The 18,915-nt window shown below is 37.4% G+C and overlaps 3 protein-coding genes across 3 annotated transcripts in view; 2 read left to right on the forward strand and 1 right to left on the reverse strand.

Annotated features, from left to right (window-relative positions):
- The window catches only part of LOC122654328 (UDP-glucose:glycoprotein glucosyltransferase), a 155,638-nt gene extending 153,345 nt beyond the window's left edge, over positions 1-2,293 (forward strand). Inside the window, exons 36-37 of the mRNA XM_043848377.1 lie at positions 1,435-1,587; positions 1,702-2,293. Of these exons, the coding sequence (XP_043704312.1) occupies positions 1,435-1,587; positions 1,702-1,872 (324 nt within the window). The 3' untranslated portion in view covers positions 1,873-2,293. The remainder of the gene's footprint in view (positions 1-1,434; positions 1,588-1,701) is intronic.
- A 1,821-nt stretch (positions 2,294-4,114) lies between these two features.
- LOC122653716 (cytochrome c) lies at positions 4,115-8,164 on the forward strand. The gene is made up of 3 exons (XM_043847650.1): positions 4,115-4,286; positions 6,141-6,274; positions 7,961-8,164. The coding sequence occupies exons 1-3, from the start codon at positions 4,175-4,177 to the stop codon at positions 8,054-8,056; spliced, it is 342 nt and encodes a 113-aa protein (XP_043703585.1). The 5' UTR covers positions 4,115-4,174; the 3' UTR covers positions 8,057-8,164.
- A 6,797-nt stretch (positions 8,165-14,961) lies between these two features.
- On the reverse strand, positions 14,962-17,753 carry LOC122653690 (pentatricopeptide repeat-containing protein At3g53360, mitochondrial). The gene has a single exon (XM_043847621.1). The coding sequence runs from the start codon at positions 17,707-17,709 to the stop codon at positions 15,403-15,405; it is 2,307 nt and encodes a 768-aa protein (XP_043703556.1). The 5' UTR covers positions 17,710-17,753; the 3' UTR covers positions 14,962-15,402.
- Between the last annotated feature and the right edge of the window lie 1,162 nt (positions 17,754-18,915).

Consider the following 18,915-nt stretch of genomic DNA (forward strand, 5'->3'; position numbering starts at 1 on the left):
ATTTCTGCAGTCTAGACTCTACTGACTGTTACGGGTCAGCATTCTTCCACTATTTTGTTGATAGATTGTTCAACCTCTGACCAAGGTTCTAAATCTCGGTTTCAACACTGGTTTCGACCAGCCAGAAACCGAGATTGTTTCAGTTTCGACCATATCTTAGTCGAAATCTGGTACTTTCTCTAGGCTAACTCGGACCTTAGTTTCGAAGCCCAGAATTTTTTTGCTGCCTATTTTTTACATTATGGACCCAATCCATGCATTAGTTTCACATACAAAATACTCAAAATAATACTTGTGGTTTTGACCCAAGTTTGATAGTGTATATTGTTCTTGGACATGGTATCGAATAAGGTTTGGCCAGAACATAACTCCTTCAATATAAGCTAGATTTAAGCAATTTAATTTTGGATTTGTTTGAAAACTTTGTTGGAAAGCTGTCCGACAAATCCAAGATTGCTTAAATCTGATTTATATTGAAGGAGTTATGTTCCGGTCAAACTTAGTTTGGTGTGCGGGAATGCTGTTTAAAATCGCTCTGAATGGAATTAAATTTTTAGACACCAAAACAAATGAATATTTTACCGCTCTTGGTTTTTAGCAATGTTTTATTTAAGATTTATAAAATTTTTAGATTTGAGAAAAACCCCAGCATTTAAAAGTTGAAAATTGCACGTATCGCCGAAAATTCAGTTTTTGTTCTTGAACTGGACTGGGGGGTTTGACTTTTTATCCTTTTAGAATTTGATTTTTTAACTATTTTTATTGGATTCAAATAGGGGGGTATTTGATTAATTATGAATAAAATCTTAAGTTAATTAAATAACAAATATAAAAACATTTACAACTACCCTAAGGTTTCGTCTCAGTCACTTGTGAAACTGAGATTTAGTTCCATGCCTCTAACCTGTTTTCTGAATCTGACAGTCTACTATTCTGTTTCTTTTATAATTTCCTTTTTTATTTCAGATCTGAAAACTTTTTCAGTTCTTCGTTCTGTCAGATCTGTTTTCCTTGTTCTTAAATCTTTTAATCGCCTGTTGCACCTACCCTTGGGCCGAAGCAGTGGAAATCCAAGTAGGTATCAGACTGCATCACACTGTTCACCTGAAGACTGATAATTTGGTAAAACTAAGGAACTTGACATGCATCTTTGATTCCCAAGTCTTCTCAAGTCAAGGGACTCTGGCGACACAGGTACAGAGTAGAGTAAGAATTATAACTTACACCTGTACATGCACAGATATGTGTAATACAGAAGATGTAGACTCTTATGAAGGAGATACAAGAGTCCTGTTTATTCTAATAGAATAGTGCAGTATAATATAACTTTTAAATTAGTGTAATTCAGTTCTTGTTTGTTTCTCCTTTTTATTGTGATACTTCCTGTTCTTAATATATGTACATTCATTAAATTACATTTACCTCCCACTACAGGATCTTCCAAACTATGCCCAGCACACAGTACACATTTTTTCATTGCCCCAAGAATGGCTTTGGTGTGAGTCGTGGTGTGGGAATGCAACAAAATCCAAAGCAAAGACCATAGATCTATGTAACAATCCAATGACAAAGGAGCCCAAGCTTCAGGTACTTTGAACTTCTTAAAGTATACATTTTTGGTTACTTCAAAGATCTTCACTCCCCCCCCCCCCCCCTCCCCTCTCTTCTCTTTTTCATTCTTTTCCCTATGATTTGTTGCAGGGTGCCAGGAGAATAGTTTCTGAGTGGCCAGATCTTGATTTGGAGGCAAGAAGATTCACCGCCAGAATTTTAGGTGAAGAAATAGAAGCCCACGACTTGTTACCTCCGAAGATGGACAGTTCAGTCAAGAGCAGTCCAGAAGAGGACACGGAAGCCAAATCAGAGCTGTGAATACTATTTTCCTTTACCCTTTAACTAATGCTCTTCAAAAGCTGAATGGGGAGATCTAGAGAATCATGGTGCAGTAATTGCATATTTAATCTAATTCACCTGCTCTCTCTTTATCTTACCATATATGATATGGGTTAATTTTAGCTAGACCTTTTCAAGCCCTTGTACATCAGACCTGTGTCCTGTGATGACAAATTCAACCAAAGCAGCCATAAACAAAACTTCTAGAAAATTACATATTATGTGGCACTTATTTTTATCTTGTAATCGTAACCAACATTGATCAGCAAAGCAGTTTTGTGACGGCTTAGCTTACAGAAGACCCCACACCAAGGTGCTAGACAAATTTTGATCATTCTAAGCAGTACAACTTAGTTTGTAATAATTATTATTTTATATTTATTTGCACTCTTTTCAGTCATAAGGTTTATACGAGATGCATCACGCATCCTGTTAGCTGCTCCCATGCTTTAATATTGGTGAGACGGTAGATGGGATAGGGCTAAAATTTTATGGAGGGTTAAACCTAAGTTAACCTGATTTACATGTAAAATTTCAGCCCAAACATAGTTTTTCCCAAATGGCAAAACACAGGTTTGAAATTTCTGGACTATGGGAGTGTGCACAATATGAAATAACCTCCTGTATATAACATTAGTTCATGGAATATTTTAGCTTGTTTTATGATGTTTCTCTACTCATGAAATGTTTTATGGGCAAAGGATTTCTGCAACTAATGCACTGTCACACAAGAGGTGGAATGGAGAAAATTTGAGGTCGAAATGAAATGACCAAAACCCTCCCCCTATTTAAAGAATTGTTTGATCCCCATGTTCGTACATGAACCCCTTCCTAGTGTTTTATTAATGTCTTTATTGTTAAGAGGTCTAGGGAAGAGGTTTTTATTGCTCATAAATGGACAACAAATGCGAGGGTTGATCAAGCTCTCTCTCTACCTGTTGAATTTTGATGAATGAAAATTGTTGTTGTTCTACTGAGTAGACACTTGAACCATTATAATATGGTCTTGCAGAAGAGCGGGTCATGCTTTTAGCAATTGCAAGGAGAGATTAGAGGCAAAAGAAAAAAAAAATCTGATTTGGCTTGTGACGGTTCAAGGGGGGGGGGATGAGGACTCGACTTCTGGCAGTGATGGTGGTTCATCCATGCCTAACATTCTTCTCATTCGGCTGATGGAGGGAGAGGTAGGAGGTCGTCGGATTTGTCCTCTAAGTGTCGGATTCTCAGTTTTCCGGTATTGGGGGTGGAATTTTGAAGTTTCTGATCTTGGAGGGGATGGTGCAAATTTGCCTCAATTAGCTTGTGCTTCTATGGAAAGAATTCATGTGCAATCTTTCTAAATGAGCATGAGCTACTTTAACACATGGTAATCACAGGTCTAGCACCCACTTTCGGCAATTGGATCCCATCATACATCCATCACATGTCTATATTTCACATTCATGTTCCATCACATATCCATTAGTTGCATCCACATTTCATTTACAAACATCCAAACAGGAGCATACAAGTCCTAAGCATCTAGCATTCAACATGAAAAAGATTCTAATAGAAACGACGAATGTTGAAACTTTTTATTTTGCAACTAATTTCCCCCATTGATAATGAGGGCAAATGTTGATACTCGGAATCGAGATCAGGATCAGTCAAAGAGGATTCCAATCCTAATCGGATCGAATCGGAATCAACCTGACTTGGTTAAGAAATTTAGAATACAAGCTATTTGATGTTGGAAATTGAACGGGTTTAGGAATCTGGAATCGATCCGATTCAAGATGGTTTATAAAGAAAATAAGGATCGGTCAATCCAATTCCAATTTAGGAAGCAACGATTAGAAACGATTGAAATTGGGATCGGCGTCAACCAATTCCCGATTCTTAAAACCATAAGTTGTTCTTTGTGCTGCAGCGTAGGTTGCGCCCAGGCATATGGGGTGGGCGCAATGATCACCCTGCCCCCTGCACAGACTGCCCAGGTGTCTGGGTGCTGGCTGCGCTGCGGCACAGATAACATTCTCCCATAAATTAAATATCAAGGGAATTGTTTATTAGCCGACAAAGACACCTGATTCGCTTAATAACTAACACGTAACCTGTAATAACAAGGCAGGTTATGGGTATTTTCGTCATCCAAACCGACAACTCGTCACACCGCCTTAACCGCCCAAAATAAAAGGAGGGAAAAACAGTTCCCGTAAACCAAAAAACTCCGAGAGAACCCTAGAAAGCTCCGAGAGTTGAAGCAAAGAAGGGAGAGAAAAAAACCCTAATTTTGTGAGCAATGGCGACGTTCGAAGAAGCTCCACCTGGAGATCCGAAAACTGGAGAGAAGATCTTTAAGACGAAGTGTGCTCAGTGCCACACCGTCCAGAAGGGAGCCGGACACAAGCAAGGTTTTTCTTTTTTATTTAAATATATATACAATCTCGTTTTATTTCTAATTTTTCTTGAGATATATTTAATCTTCTGTGTATAAGATGAATCGTTATCGCTGATATTTATGGAACAATAATCTGTTCGAGTTTTGGTTGTTTCTGATCCGATCTTGTCGATTTATTATGATTGGATTGATTGAATTGTTTTCACCTATCTGTTATGTCTTGCCTCTTGAGTGTTGCAGTTATTTGTTTCCATTCCTGTTTAGTGTTAATAATTAGTTGTGGGTTGTTCAATGAATGTGTTGAGTCTGGTTAACTAGTTTTTGTTTGTGTCTGCATATTATTTATTAATCATTGAGAAGATCATCAGTTTATGTGACATTGTGACCTATGGAGTTGATTGGGATACATAATTTAGAGAGGTGTATTGCTTTTCTTTTGGTGGGTATTCATTATATTTCTTTGTTGCATGTCCTGCAATCTGTTACCGTTTTATAAAAATATTATGTGGCAATTAGTAGTAGTTCTTACATCTGTGCATAAAGGCGGAATTGAGCTTTTAATTATCAATAATGAAATTCCATCGGTATTCATTGCTTTGTGATATCTGTCCAACTGTTGATTTGTTACATATAAAGCAAATCTGTCAATTGAGCTTTTAAATGTCAATAATAAAATTCCATTGGTAATGATCTATTTAAAGAAGTTAAAGCATATAGGCAAGCTTTGAGCGTCATTATCTTTTAAGGTAAATAGAAACCTTGGGTTCAGTTGTCATTTCTAAATACTACTTAATGCAATTCAGCCTTATCCCAACTAAATGAGGTCGGCTACATGTTCTTTTTTCTCGAGTCAGCTCTATTCAAAGCCATACTTGGTATTAGTCATAAGCTATGCATGTCTTTCCTCCTCATTTCTAGAGTCATTTTAGGTCTACCCCAGGCTCTTGTAGCTCCTTGAATCTGAATCAAATCACCCTTCTATCTCAGCCTCCGTTGCACTCTCATGCCACCTTAAACGACTTTCTTGCAACTTATTATGTATCACAGCTACTACTAAATTAGCTCTAATTTGTTCGTTCCTCACTCTTTTTTTTTTTGTTTTCCCACCTATCCATCTCAACACCCTCATTTCAGCTACACTAAGTTGTCATTTCTGAATAACATAAAATCCATCCAAGTCAAGAAAATCAATGGTATCTCAATGTCATCACTTAATGAACATTGATTATTGTCTTGAACTCATGTTCTGCAGGAGGAAAATTTTACACATATGAAGTATAACATTGATTGGAGATTGTTTTAAGCGTTATGATTGTAAGCCTGATGTTACAATCTTAGGCTAGACAATAAAGCTTTCCAGATGAGTGGTACATCTCAATTTCCAAGATAAAGATGCACTTATGAATTGATATGTTTGACTGTCCAATTAAGAAACCTTCTGAGCACTGGAAGTGCTAGAAAGGCTGAACTCTTAACTTCGATGAAGAATCCATAACTTAAATAACATCATGCAAATTGGCAATAGCAATTTGCTTAAAAGTTACTGTGAACTATGCATTTGTAGCACCCAATGAGTGTTCTAGGCATGTTGCCTGTACCTATAAATTATAATACCTAGTTTGGTGCTAAACAGTGTGTGTTCAATATTTTCTATATGGTGCATCTCGTTGAAGGATTGTGAAGTTGTTTGGACCTTCTACATGGCACTGTTATCTTTTATGTTCAGAAATAATGCATCTTTCTGTTCTTTTTCTTTAATGTTTGGATTTTAGAAAGCTTACTCTGCGGCTTATTTTGGGGTATGTGCTTTGGATTTGAAATTTATTTTAGGTTTTTTATAATCTTTTTCAGTTGTGGACATCTGCAGGACCCAATTTGAATGGTCTTTTTGGAAGACAGTCTGGGACAACTCCTGGTTACTCCTACTCTACTGCTAACAAAAACATGGCTGTTATCTGGGAAGAGAATACACTATATGATTACTTGCTTAACCCTAAGAAGGTATGGATAAATCCTATTCGTTTGAGTAAATCCGTGTGGCTTACTTGTTTTTTAACGCTCTGCATGAATGTTGCTTTAGATCAATCAGAGTTCTTGACACATATACTGCATGATGTGGCATCTGCTCATGTCCTGACTCTCAACTTGGTGGAATTGTATATGGGTATTTGTTAGTGAAATTGGTGGGACTTGAGGGTTTTCACCACATATTGGAAAATAAGTCCACAACCGTACAAATGCTCAACTAATAAATCGTTTTTTTAGTATTCCTTGCAATACTTGTGTTGAAACAAACACGTAAAACTCCAATGCTCCAAGTATATCTAAAAGAGAGAATAAAAGAGAAAGTTGGAGCATCTAGTACTCTCCACTTGTATACTTGAACGCCTAGTTGATCTCTAAGAATGGGACTTCAGGGCCGAAGTTCAACTCAAGTTCCATGTTCATAAACACGATTAGGACCCACATTTCAATCTTTTCAAAGTCTCATTTTAAATTTTCAGCATGTTTATGCCAGCTTTATTGTTAGTACGAACTGACTTTTAAGGTTAATATTCTACCATGTCAAGAAATTAGGACATCAAATTCAGACAAAAATAGTACCATAATCTACAAATTTTAGCATTATAAGTAGATGTTCTCATTTTTAAGGTTAAAACATGAAAATGTTAATTTAGGACATTAAAATCAGATACGTGGTACATAAAAACATGCATGTGGTACATTGAAATCTACGAATGCTTGGATTATTACAAAACAATTGTTTGGAAAACCAAAGATGATAAGATGAGCTTACTAGGCTGTATTTGAAGAATACTTTTGGCATAATTAAAACGGTTCTGGTCAATGTTTCAAAGCTACATATTGACTCAATTGAACGTTGCAGCTTTTCTTAGGGTATGCTATGTATTTTTTATGATGATTAAAGTCTAACATCATCGATTCAATGTTGGTACGACAAGCTCAGTAATAGCTATGATGAATAATGTCTAGTTACAATCCTTAGACATGACATTCAGGGTTTAGTGTAGTTTTATACAATTCAGTTGGGTTTTTATAGAGGTAGGACTTGTGGGGCGGATCTCTAAGTACAATTAGGAGAAGGAAATTGAAGACAGTAAATAATCAATCAAAAATATATACATTCCTAATGATTCAATTTTCAAGAGAAAATAGTGTATTCTCCACAGGATTTTAATGTTCAGAATAAGGTGATGACTGATTATTCCTTTGACAATTGTTTGGCTTAATGGTCTTTGAATTCATGTGTCCTTAGTGTCCTGATTAATGTCTAAAGGAGATGAACGGATGGGTCCTCTGCCTCTTCTATCAATATTTATCCCCTGGTTTTTTTGTTTTTTTTTGTTTTTTGGAGTAGATCTTTCTATTGCGTTTCACACATTTTCATTGATCACTGAATATACTGGTCTTACCAATAGAGCTCTTCATGAATATTAAAGCAATCAATAGTGTTTCTTATATCCATTGTCAATGTTGATTGGGATCTTCCAGTGTGGTGAAATTTTTAATTGGTCTGAAACCCGACATTTAGAAGTTGTAGTTGTGTGAGAATGTTCATTAGTTTGAATTATTAGATGATAAGGGTACTTGCATATTCATGCTCCTCCTTGTCAATCTTTCTTATTTTGTTTAACTTAGTCTATCCTTGTAAAACTGTTCTTGCAGTATATCCCAGGGACAAAAATGGTTTTTCCCGGGCTGAAGAAGCCACAGGAACGTGCTGATCTCATTGCTTTTCTTAAGCAATCCACTGCTTCCTGATTTGTTAGTCTTAACCACAGAGTTCCATTTATTTTGCCGCAATTGAAGGTTTCTTGATGCAGTGCCGGATATGAAGTTGTATTTCTTGTCCCCTAGAATAAGACTACAAGGGTCTGCTGTGGTATTTCTTCCTAAACGTAGCAGACCATGTTAGGTCATTGCCTATTTTGCAAGGAGAAAAGAAGAGAAAGGGGGGGGAACAGTAACTGGTTTACAATATATACTTTAAGATGAGACTGTATTCAACTTACGGTGATCTTAGCTTTTTGCACAATTATCATTTGATGATATTGCTCATTGCTTTATAATCCAATATCAGTTTTGTGTTTCTCATAAAAAAAAAATGATGTGGCAGCATGTAGCATGAACTGAGGTGGAATTGGGCCTCTACTTTTATGTTTGTAGGGTGGATGAAGCCTGTTTATGCTCAAATATGATCGTCTTTTCTTGTTTGGGGAGCATGAGGTTTGAAGTAGTTAGCTTTCGAGGAAACACCACCAGTGCAAATGTTGGGTTAGTGAGTGTGTTGCAGATGTGTAATCCTGCCGCCAGTGCAAATGTTGGGTTAGGGTGTGGTAGATGTGTGATCCTGCCACATGATTTTGATGATATGAAGGGGTGTTTAAGGTCCATTTAAACCGTATTGTCTGATGCACATAGGGATGTAAACGGATCAGATTTGGCTCGGATAGTGTAATATTCGCATCTGCATCTGATTAGTTTTCAGATGGATTCGGATAGTGTTAAACGGATATGGACATGGACACAGATACGGATCGGATATTTTATCCGTTTACATGTCAATATAGCTTTTTGGATGGTTATAGCCTATCTGTATCCGCATCTGTTTAGCTTTAGGACAGATTCGGATAATGTTAAACGGATACGGAAACGGATTTCGGTTATTCATTAACACTCCTAGATGCACATGACCTAACCTAACGGCATGGTGGTCATCGAGTCCCGACTGTTGGATAGATTAGCTGCTTGTGAATTGGATAGATTACCCCTGCCTCTCCTGTCTGATGCCCCATCCTTTGCCTACTGGTACTGGTGCCAGCGATGCCGTGCCTATCCCTCCTCTCCCCAGAGATAAGTAGTCGTTGACCGAACTGAAATAAGATTGTATTAAGTGTCGGTAACATATTAGTTGATAAAAATTCTCCGCTTGAAAATTATAACAGGCTTGTGTCAAACCAAACAGGGTTTCGATTTGGATGGAGTGCCAAGCATCCTTCGTTCCACTCCTTTTCCTTGGCCAAAGATTTGGAACCTCTCAATTTAAACAAAGTTCAAGGTATTCTCGTGTTAATGTTTACATGAAGCCCTTCCAACAAGATCCCTTCTTCGTAGGGTCATCTCTAACATCCCTAACCTATTTCCCCTGTATAGTAATGCTGTTAAGAATCTGTGGCATGTTCTGATAGAGATCTGGTTTGCTTCTTTCTTAGATGGTCTTTCTTAATATTCCTAGTGTATGTAGGGTAGTTACAAATGAGATACACGTCTAACTAACCTCACAAACTAAGCCAAGGCCCGCCGATTGAAAGGTAGCAGAAGGTGACCGGTTAGCGAGCGGTGTCTGTAGATGAAACAGTGCCTTTGTCAGCGTAGTCTCTTAACAAAGTACCGTACTATGCTATTCTATTTTCCGTGAAAAGATCAGTGTTTGATAGTGTAACTCACTAACTCCTGGATATCATGGGGTCAAACCAGTCTAGGTAGAGATGGAACAACTGTTCATTAGGTGTAAAACGTTGTCGGGGGCATTGGTTAAGCCAGAAGGCATCATCACTAGAAAGTTGTGAAGGCAAGCAACCATTTCAGGTAACACAAGTAGTAAAGGAGGGAAAAAGTACTCTAGCATCATGGCGGTTCTTTTTCCATTTCTTTCCGTAAGGATAGACTCTTTCAGAAGCTATTTATTGACCTTTCATCTTTCGGGTCAAAGGAACATTCGTTAAGGTTAGAAATAGAGATGTAAATGGATCGAATACAGATCAGATGTGATCGGATCTAGTAAATATTCTTTGACTTCATACATATGTGAATCGAATTCGGAGTTTTGACTATCTGTTTATATCATTGATTTGTATAATCCAAACCTTCCTTCCCGGGTAGATATGATTTGCTTTCAATTCATGTCTCTTAGCACTTTTCCTCATTCTTTAGAACTTGTTGAATCTTCGAAAACTTTCAAGATCATTCGTTATTTATTTTTTTTAATGTTTGTTGATAACTTATTGGATCAGATAAATGTTTTTCCAATTATTTGAATTTGGATACGAATACTCTTACGATATTACCCCTTTACCTACCCTCTTCATCTTGTACATCCTTACTTTCCTTATTTACTTGTACATTTTACGTACATTATACTATATAGATCTTCATTGTAATTCTTTACACAATTGAATATACAATTACTTTGGCATTCCAAAGTTTAATCGCATCCAGTCTGGTTTCCTGGAAAACTAAGAAGCAACAGACCATTTCACGCTCCTCTGTCGAGGCCGAGTATCGTGCCATGGCTATTGCCACTTGTGAGCTAATCTGGCTCACCTATTTGTTGCGTGACATTGGGATTTCATACTGCACGCTGGTTCCTCTATATTGTGATAATCAAGTGGTTCTCCACATTGCTGTCAACCCGGTGTTTCACGAACGAACTAAACACATTGAGATTGATTGTCACCTCGTTCGTGAACGACAACAGCAAGGCCTCATCGTTCCCACTAAGATTGCCTCTCACATTCAATTGGCAGACATTTTTACCAAGGCATTAGGACATGAGCAGTTCCACTTCTTGCTATCCAAGTTGGACGTTCGCAATCTTCACGCTCTAACTTGAGGGAGAGTCTTACGATATTACCCTTTTACCTACCCTCTTCATCTTGTACATCCTTACTTTCCTTATTTACTTGTACATTTTAGGTAGATTATACTGTATATATCTTCATTGTAATTCTTTACACAATTGAATATACAATTACTTTGGCATTCCAAAGTTTAATAAATACCCTTAACTATATGTGGATACCCCTAAACAAAAACGGATGCGGATTGAATTCAGATTTTCAGCTATCCATCTACATCCATAGCTTGGAGTAGGGGTCGAAAGTTTGGCGAATCTTTACAAGTAAAAAAGAAAATCTTTAGGGGTTTTTTTTATTTTTGGGTGCTTAGGCTTAATTTGTTTGTTCTCTCTTTCTGGGAAATGGCGTTGGAGCATCCACAGAGATAATGGCAAAGTGGATAGATATGCATGTATGTACACAAATGCCATTTTTGACAAAATTAACATTAATTTTATTTTATTTTTTTTTGTTTTTTGGTAAGAGCATTAATTAAAGTTTCCGCTTCTTATTTTTATGTGATTTATACGTGATAAGGTATATCAAGCTGTTAGTAAATTTTTCTGAAAGGTCATTAAAAATAAATAGAGAGGATGCAAGACGATTCTTTAGAGGGAGGTAACTGGAGGCAAATAAGTGATATGGGAGTGGAATGCAAACACTGCTGAATCTCCTATCATATATGTGAGTGGTAGAATAACATCAATGGTGATCTAATAATAATATCATAGTTGTAATGGTTCCATAGATCACAACTTCAGGGTACGTGATAAAAATATAGAAATATGAGATGATTTAAAGGAAAAATTACAAGATTAGGTTAAAATGGGTTTAAGTTCATCAAACTCTTCTGCTGAAAATTCTATTTAATGGCATTGGTAATAGAGAAAATTTAAAACAGATCTTTCCAATCACTTATTCTTGTGTCCTGTGTGGGAAAGAGCATTGAAACCCTATGGCACCTCTTTTTGTCCTGTGACATTGCAAAACGTATTTGGTTGTGAGGTCCACTGGGTTTTCATACTGAATCTCTCCGTGCTGATTCCCTATGCCAGCTATTCTCATCACTTTTGGACCAGCAACCATGGTCGATCTACTTTCCAACCAAAGCAATTCATGTCTTTTTTTGCTCTCACTGTTTATTTCATTTGGTCCGAAAGGAACCATTGCTGGTCCACCAATAATAAACCCAATCCTTTGAAAATTATGCATAACATTTGTACATGGACCAATGAGCTCCACCTCATCCCTCAACCACTTGAGGAATCACATGAGGAACCTAGTCCTAGGCCTCCACCCTCCTCTTTAAGTAAAATGGATCTACCCCAACTTATTCCTCCTAACTCTATCACAATTATATGTGATGGCAGCTTCTTGGAAACAACCAAAGAAGCAGGTTGGGCAGCATTACTATTTCAGGATGCATGGTTATTTTATTGGGGCTTAATCTAACCATGGTTGTATAGGAACTTCACAAGAGGCCAAGGCTCAAGGGGTGTTACTCGGGTTGCAGCAAGCAAAGCCATCTCCAAGCACAACTATAAACATCTGGACTGATGACAGTGATATCATCAACTGGTTCACTAACACAACAAAGGAAAGGCGATGTCGCTGAGGCTTCGAAGTAGGGTGAGCAGGGCAGCCGTGGTGAGGGATTTTGGTTATATGCTTGAGGGGTTTTCAGGCCATTGGATTTTACAGTGTTTTAATCGATTTGAGAACAAAGGCGGTGGTGGAGGCAGCGGCGGTGATGGTGGTGGAAGAGGAAAGATAGAAATGGGTGATTGAGGTTGAAGATGAAGAAAAGGGTAGCATTGTAACTTCATTTCTGATGTTTTAGTAGAAGGGTTAAATAGTCTTTTCAATACAATAACTAACAATAGGTTAACACTGTCAGCCAGAGGGGGTTTAAATGTAATTGGGCAAAATCAAAGGGAGGAGTGTGTAATTAAAGCAAAGTACAATACTACCCTTCCTTCGTCTTTAACATTGGTCAAGGGTAGTTTAGGGATTTAAATTTATTTAACTGGCTGACATCATCACTTAACAGCATAAAACTAGCGGTAGGGACTAATTTGTCATTTTGGGGTCTAAACCAGGGGGTGATTTGAGTTTTTTCAAAAACCAAAGGATGATCTATAATTTACCCAAAAAAAAAGGAGATGATTAAAATGTATAACACGTGGAGGGAAAGATTTTTCAGGTTTTGGATATGGGCCCTTTAGACATAAGGTGACTAGTTGACTTGGACCTAAGGGGGGGAGCCTTTTCACCTAAGGCTCCGTTTGTTTCGATGTAAAATTGTAAATGTTGAAACATTTTCTAATAGGTAAAATACGATGTATAATATTACCCAAAAAAAATTTTAATGTTTTTTTCATTTATTTTATATCGTAAAAACATTTAAAATAATTACATAAGATTTCATTATAACAAAATTGACTTAGGCAGCACATATTATATGATTGTAAAAATAAGTTGACATAGGACCCAAAAATACATAAGCTTTATGTTATCCATCTAAGGAAACAATTTTCCAACATGAGACCTGACATACCTTTGTAACTTTTCTTTTTGTGTGCAGGGCCAGAGAGCTCATGTAAGGCTATATTTGGTTTCATAATTTAGAATTATAATCATGTCTGGGTGACTATAAGTTAGGCAACTCTAAATAGATAATTTTAAGAATAAAAATATATATCAAGCAAAACTTAAAGTTGGCAAACAATTATATCATTTACCAGGATTCTGCAAATTCTGATTTGAGAATTTAAAGTCGTATCTTAAATAATGCCATCTTAATGCATGACGAATTGAATTTTGCTTTCACTGAAATTGAAGTAATGTTTATGATCATGGTGGTTAAAGATTCATTTAAATATAGTAAGATTGACAAGCCATGAAACTATTTTGGGGACTAGGGAAAAATGTGGAAGACATTGCATGTGAATTATTGGGTGGGGACTGAAAATATCTTTCTTCTTTTTAAGGAGTCCAACAACAAAGAAGAGTGGAGAGAGGAGAAAGCAGTTGCTTCTACTTCTACAATTCTGTTGTCGCACAATCACTCAAGGAACAGCACAAAGGCACAAAACTATGATGCAAATTATCAATATATATCACCATCGATCCATCTCCAATTACTCTATTACTTTTTGCTGCAGCCACTACACTCCTATAATAAGTCTATACCTACCTTACAGTAGAAAGCCATAAACAACTAACAAGAAAAGCAAATAAGAGCAAACAAGGAAAAAAGGAGACATCCCTAACAAAGACCTTGAAACCATTATGGTGAGATATTAAAACTCAGCTTGTGCAAAAAATAGGGAGAGTTTATTCAAACCTCTACCGAAGTATGGTGAATGAGCAAAGCCAGAGGTAAGATCCAGAAACCATTATGGGGAGATATTAAAACTCTACCTGTGCAAAAAAAAATAGGAAGAGTTTGTTGATTCCTCTTTCTTCACTATAGACCAATTGTGCAATTAAGCTCTGCAAAACTCCTATTGACAAGATAAAATCAAAACAGAGTGTCAAAAAAATCTTGTAGAAGGAATGGCAATTACTCACTTCAAAGTTCTAGCATTGACAGATATATGCATTGCACTCTATATCAACCAAAATTAACAAAAACATCACATTCAAGATCCAACTTTCAGAAAAAGCAACCAACTATTACGGTTGCAAACTATATAAAGATCAACAGTAAATGCATTCCCTGCATGTAACAAATTAGAGTTGAGTAGTTGACAATAAAAAATGAATGTAACAGAATATCAAACATCTTAAGGGAAGGCCTATGGTACTCTTTAAGACAACTTTGTAAATATAAGATATTCAAGCTCATATATAACAGGACCTGGTTCCAATACTAATTATGTCTTCAGGGTTGATCTCATTTAGGGAAATCAGTAGCAGCAAGAGTTATATCCAAATAGTGCCATTACACCATTGAGCTTTTGGATCGATATGGCCTTCTGATTTTGAAAATATTCAGCATTATGAAGACCTTCATAACTGTGCTGCAGGAATGGCAAACTTGTCTGTTGGAAACCCAAAACTCAACTACATGCTATTTGTAGCCCTGAACCAAATTCAGATCTAATGCATTGATCGATCAAAGATCCACACAATCGCCAATTCATAGTACATCTGCCATATGATCTCCAACTGTCCTAGAACATATGACGGTTTGAATGATTATGAGAAATTGCAATGTGACCAGAGGAAGCCCAAGTGCGTCTGAAAGGTTTCCGAGTCAAAGTATCACATCTCCCAAAGAATAAAGGAGTTTAAAATTCAAATAGATTTTTTCCCCTGTCCTCCCTGCTATTCCTTTCCTGCATTTATCAGGGTGCAGGTCTTCCTATTGCAGGGTGCTGGGAAGGATGGACTGAAGACAGTTATAAGCTTTAGCATTTTTGCACGAAAGAGGCTGCTATCAAAGTCAAACCTGCTCCTTCTTCTCCTTTTTCCTTTTTCCCACCTCTACTCAGTCAATGATTCACCAGAGGCAAATCTGTGATCAGGAAGACAACCAACTTCAAGCATCTGCAACCATAATTCTTCTAATACAATGTATATCTCTTCCATCTTTGGGTGTGATATATCTTCTACCGAGAAAACATGGACACTGTCTTTAATCTCTATCCAGCTCTGGCCTGGAGTCTTTTTAACACCCCTGCTTTTCATCATTTTCCTCACTCTGGCAACATCAGCCCAGCTACCCGTTGAAGCATAGATGTTGCAGAGTAGCACATGAGCTGCAGAATTGGAGGAATCCAGTTTCAAAATGCTCTCAGCAGCTCGCATTCCAATCTCCAGATTCCGGTGGGTCCTACATCCTGCAAGCAGCGTCTTCCAGACCACAATATCAGGATCAAACGGCATTTGATTGATGAAGTTCTCAGCTTCTCTAAGGTGTCCAGCACGTGCAAGCAAGTCAACCACACAAGCGCAGTGCTCCCTTGTTGGTACAATCCCATGGTCAATTTCCATGGATCTAAAATACTGGCACCCTTCCACAACCAAACCAACATGACTACATGCAGAAAGAACTCCAACAAATGTGATGTGGTTCGGCTTAATGCCTAAATGCCTCATTGTTCTAAAGAGTTTGAGAGCTTCCTCTCCGTACCCAAATTGAGCATACCCAACAATCAAGCTACTCCATGAGATGACATCAGGATTGCTCATAAATTCAAACAGTTTCCTAGCACTGTCAAGGGCTCCACATTTGGCATACATGTCAATCAATCCATTCGCAATCAAGTTATGAGCCTCCAAACCTGTTTTCAGAGCATAGTCATGTACTTGATTCCCTATTTCCAGAGACGCTAAAACCGCACAAGCACCCAACACATTAGTCAATGTGATCTCATCAGGCTTGTTTCGAGAAAAAAACATAAGTTTCAGTAATCGGAAAACTTCTTGTGCCTGATTGTGCTGCATACACGCAGTAAGAACTGAATTCCAAGAAACTAAATCTGCAGTGGCATGCATATCTTTAAAGATGTTGAATGCATCAGGTAGATTTGAACACTTTGTATACATGGTAATGAGAGTATTACATACAGGTACATCCAAGTTGAAACCCATCTTAATAATGTAGGCATGTAACTGTTGACCTTGATACAGCAGAGCATAATTTGTGCAACAGCAAAGCAAACAACGAACAGTAATCTCATCTGGAATAAATCCCAAATGCCTCATTCTAGAAAAGAATGACATGGCGTCCCCGGCATCACCTCCATAAGAAAACCCATTAATAATTGCATTCCATGAAACCAAATCATGCCTCTCTATTTGATAGAATGCTGTTCTAGCAGAATCAAAACCACCACATTTTGCATACATGTCACTAAGTGAACAATTTGCAAAGGCATCTCTTCCAAGACCAAACTTTATAGCCATCCCATGTATCTGCCTACCATATTCCAACTGTAAAAGACTGCCACATGCGTTAAAAATACTTCCAAAAATATATTCATTCAGACGATAAACACCCATAGAAAGCATATCTTTGAAAAAGCACAAAGAGTCAAACTCAAAGCCCTGCTTAGCGAGCCCAGCAATCATCGAACTCCATGAAATTAAATCCTTTTCTGCAATTTTATCAAAGACAACTGATGCATCATCAATCCGATCAAGCTTTGTGTACATTGCAACAAGAGCATTCTGTGCAATAAGATGAGACCCAAATTCTGATTTCAAGACATGGGCATGCAATTGCCTCCCTAGCTCAACATCACTAAGACCCGAGCACGCTCTTAATATGCTTCCGAAGGTAAACTGATCTGGCATAAAACCTGATCGTCGCATTTCTAGATATGTTTTCAACGCATCATCCTCTTCATGATTCTGTGAATACCCAGCAATCATTGAACTCCAAGAAACCATATTTCTCTCAGGCATTTCATAGAACACCTTCCGAGCATCTCTAAGAGACCCACACTTCCCATACATATTGAGGATATGATTCTGAAGAATAATGTCTGGTTGAGAACCAGAACTCAGAATATGATCATGGACCTTTCTACCATAATCAAGAGATTTTAGAGTCGAACACCCAGAGATCAAATGGGCATAAGTACTGGGGTATACCCGGAAATGGGTTCTGCTATGAAAGTAATCAAAAGCTTGGAGAGCTTCCTTAAACAGGTTTTGCTTGCATAAGGAACTAATATGGTCGTTGCCAGACTGTTCTGTCTTAAAGCTGAATAAAACAGTTGATCGGTCGTTTAACTGATGGTTATTACTGAAAACTAGCCGTTGGGGTTTCAAATGTTTTAACATCCTAAGGATTAGAAGGGAAGACAGAGTTCACACAGTTAAGATCAGGACTGAGGTTGGCGGGAAATTGTATAACTACCAAATAACGACTTTAAAGGTAAGACATTCCAACCCAACGGTAAAAGACAAAGAATTGATTGGAGTAAAAAATGGTGAACGAGGCATACAGATTCTCTAGTGCTGCTTCTCAAGGAGAGCTCTATTAAGAAAAAATTGACGATAGTTGAAATGGGAAAAGAAGAAGAAACGAAAAGAACAGACACAGAGATACTGAACTGAGAAGGTTGAGAAGGTTGGTGACTTGGTGGTAATTAAGGGTGTGTTTGGTTGAAGGTGGCGGAGGAGTCGGATTCAACGAAATGGAATAGGAACCGACCGTTTACGAGCAAACCAAACCAAACCGCAAAGAAATGACTCGATTTTGCTTTTTAATAGGTTCTCTTTCCGATTCGGTTTGATTTGCACAAAAACCGACGATCCTAAACCAAATAGGAACCAGTAAAACTGGACCACATAGAAAACAGTATGATCAGATCGAATAAACTCAATTTCCTATGCTGTCTTATTATGTTCAAGCAAAGGCTGGTTCTATGTTTCTAATGGACTATATTTGTATGATGGATTTTTATGATGTTAGAATGTACAATGAGAGAATCTGCAACATATATTGCAATGGTAATTTTTAGTTATTGTAAATTAAATTGTTCTTGATCTCAAATTAAGTGTAACACGAATTGAATTAAAGAATACAAAGGTGAAACGAGTATTACCCACACTACAGAATGTATCTAAACCAAATGTGAACCAAAATTAAGCATATTACAAACTGAAAATTGCAAACCATTTTTCAAAATGAGCACTACATTTGTCAATCGGAGTTGAATAACGAAAACTTAATAGTAACAGGTAAAACCAGCCTGAATGCAAAACGATTCTGATTTATGAATGATTCATATGGGAAAAATCCTTTGCAGTGCACTGATCTTGTGTGCACTGCAGTACAGGCTTTAGAACTGGCAACGTGGAAGATGCAACATCCAATAATGCCGAGCTGGAAAAAAAAAAAAACTAGGTCAATTGAGCTCACACTGTTAGATGAAGCATCTTTCACGTGTCAAGCTCTCAAGTCCAAACTACAGTGCACCGCATAGGATTTCAATTCGATTCATATCCGGTTCGGTTTTGATTTATAGCTTGCTAAAATGTAAA

This window comes from Telopea speciosissima, chromosome 3 (assembly GCF_018873765.1).
Source record: "Telopea speciosissima isolate NSW1024214 ecotype Mountain lineage chromosome 3, Tspe_v1, whole genome shotgun sequence".
NCBI lineage: Eukaryota > Viridiplantae > Streptophyta > Magnoliopsida > Proteales > Proteaceae > Telopea > Telopea speciosissima.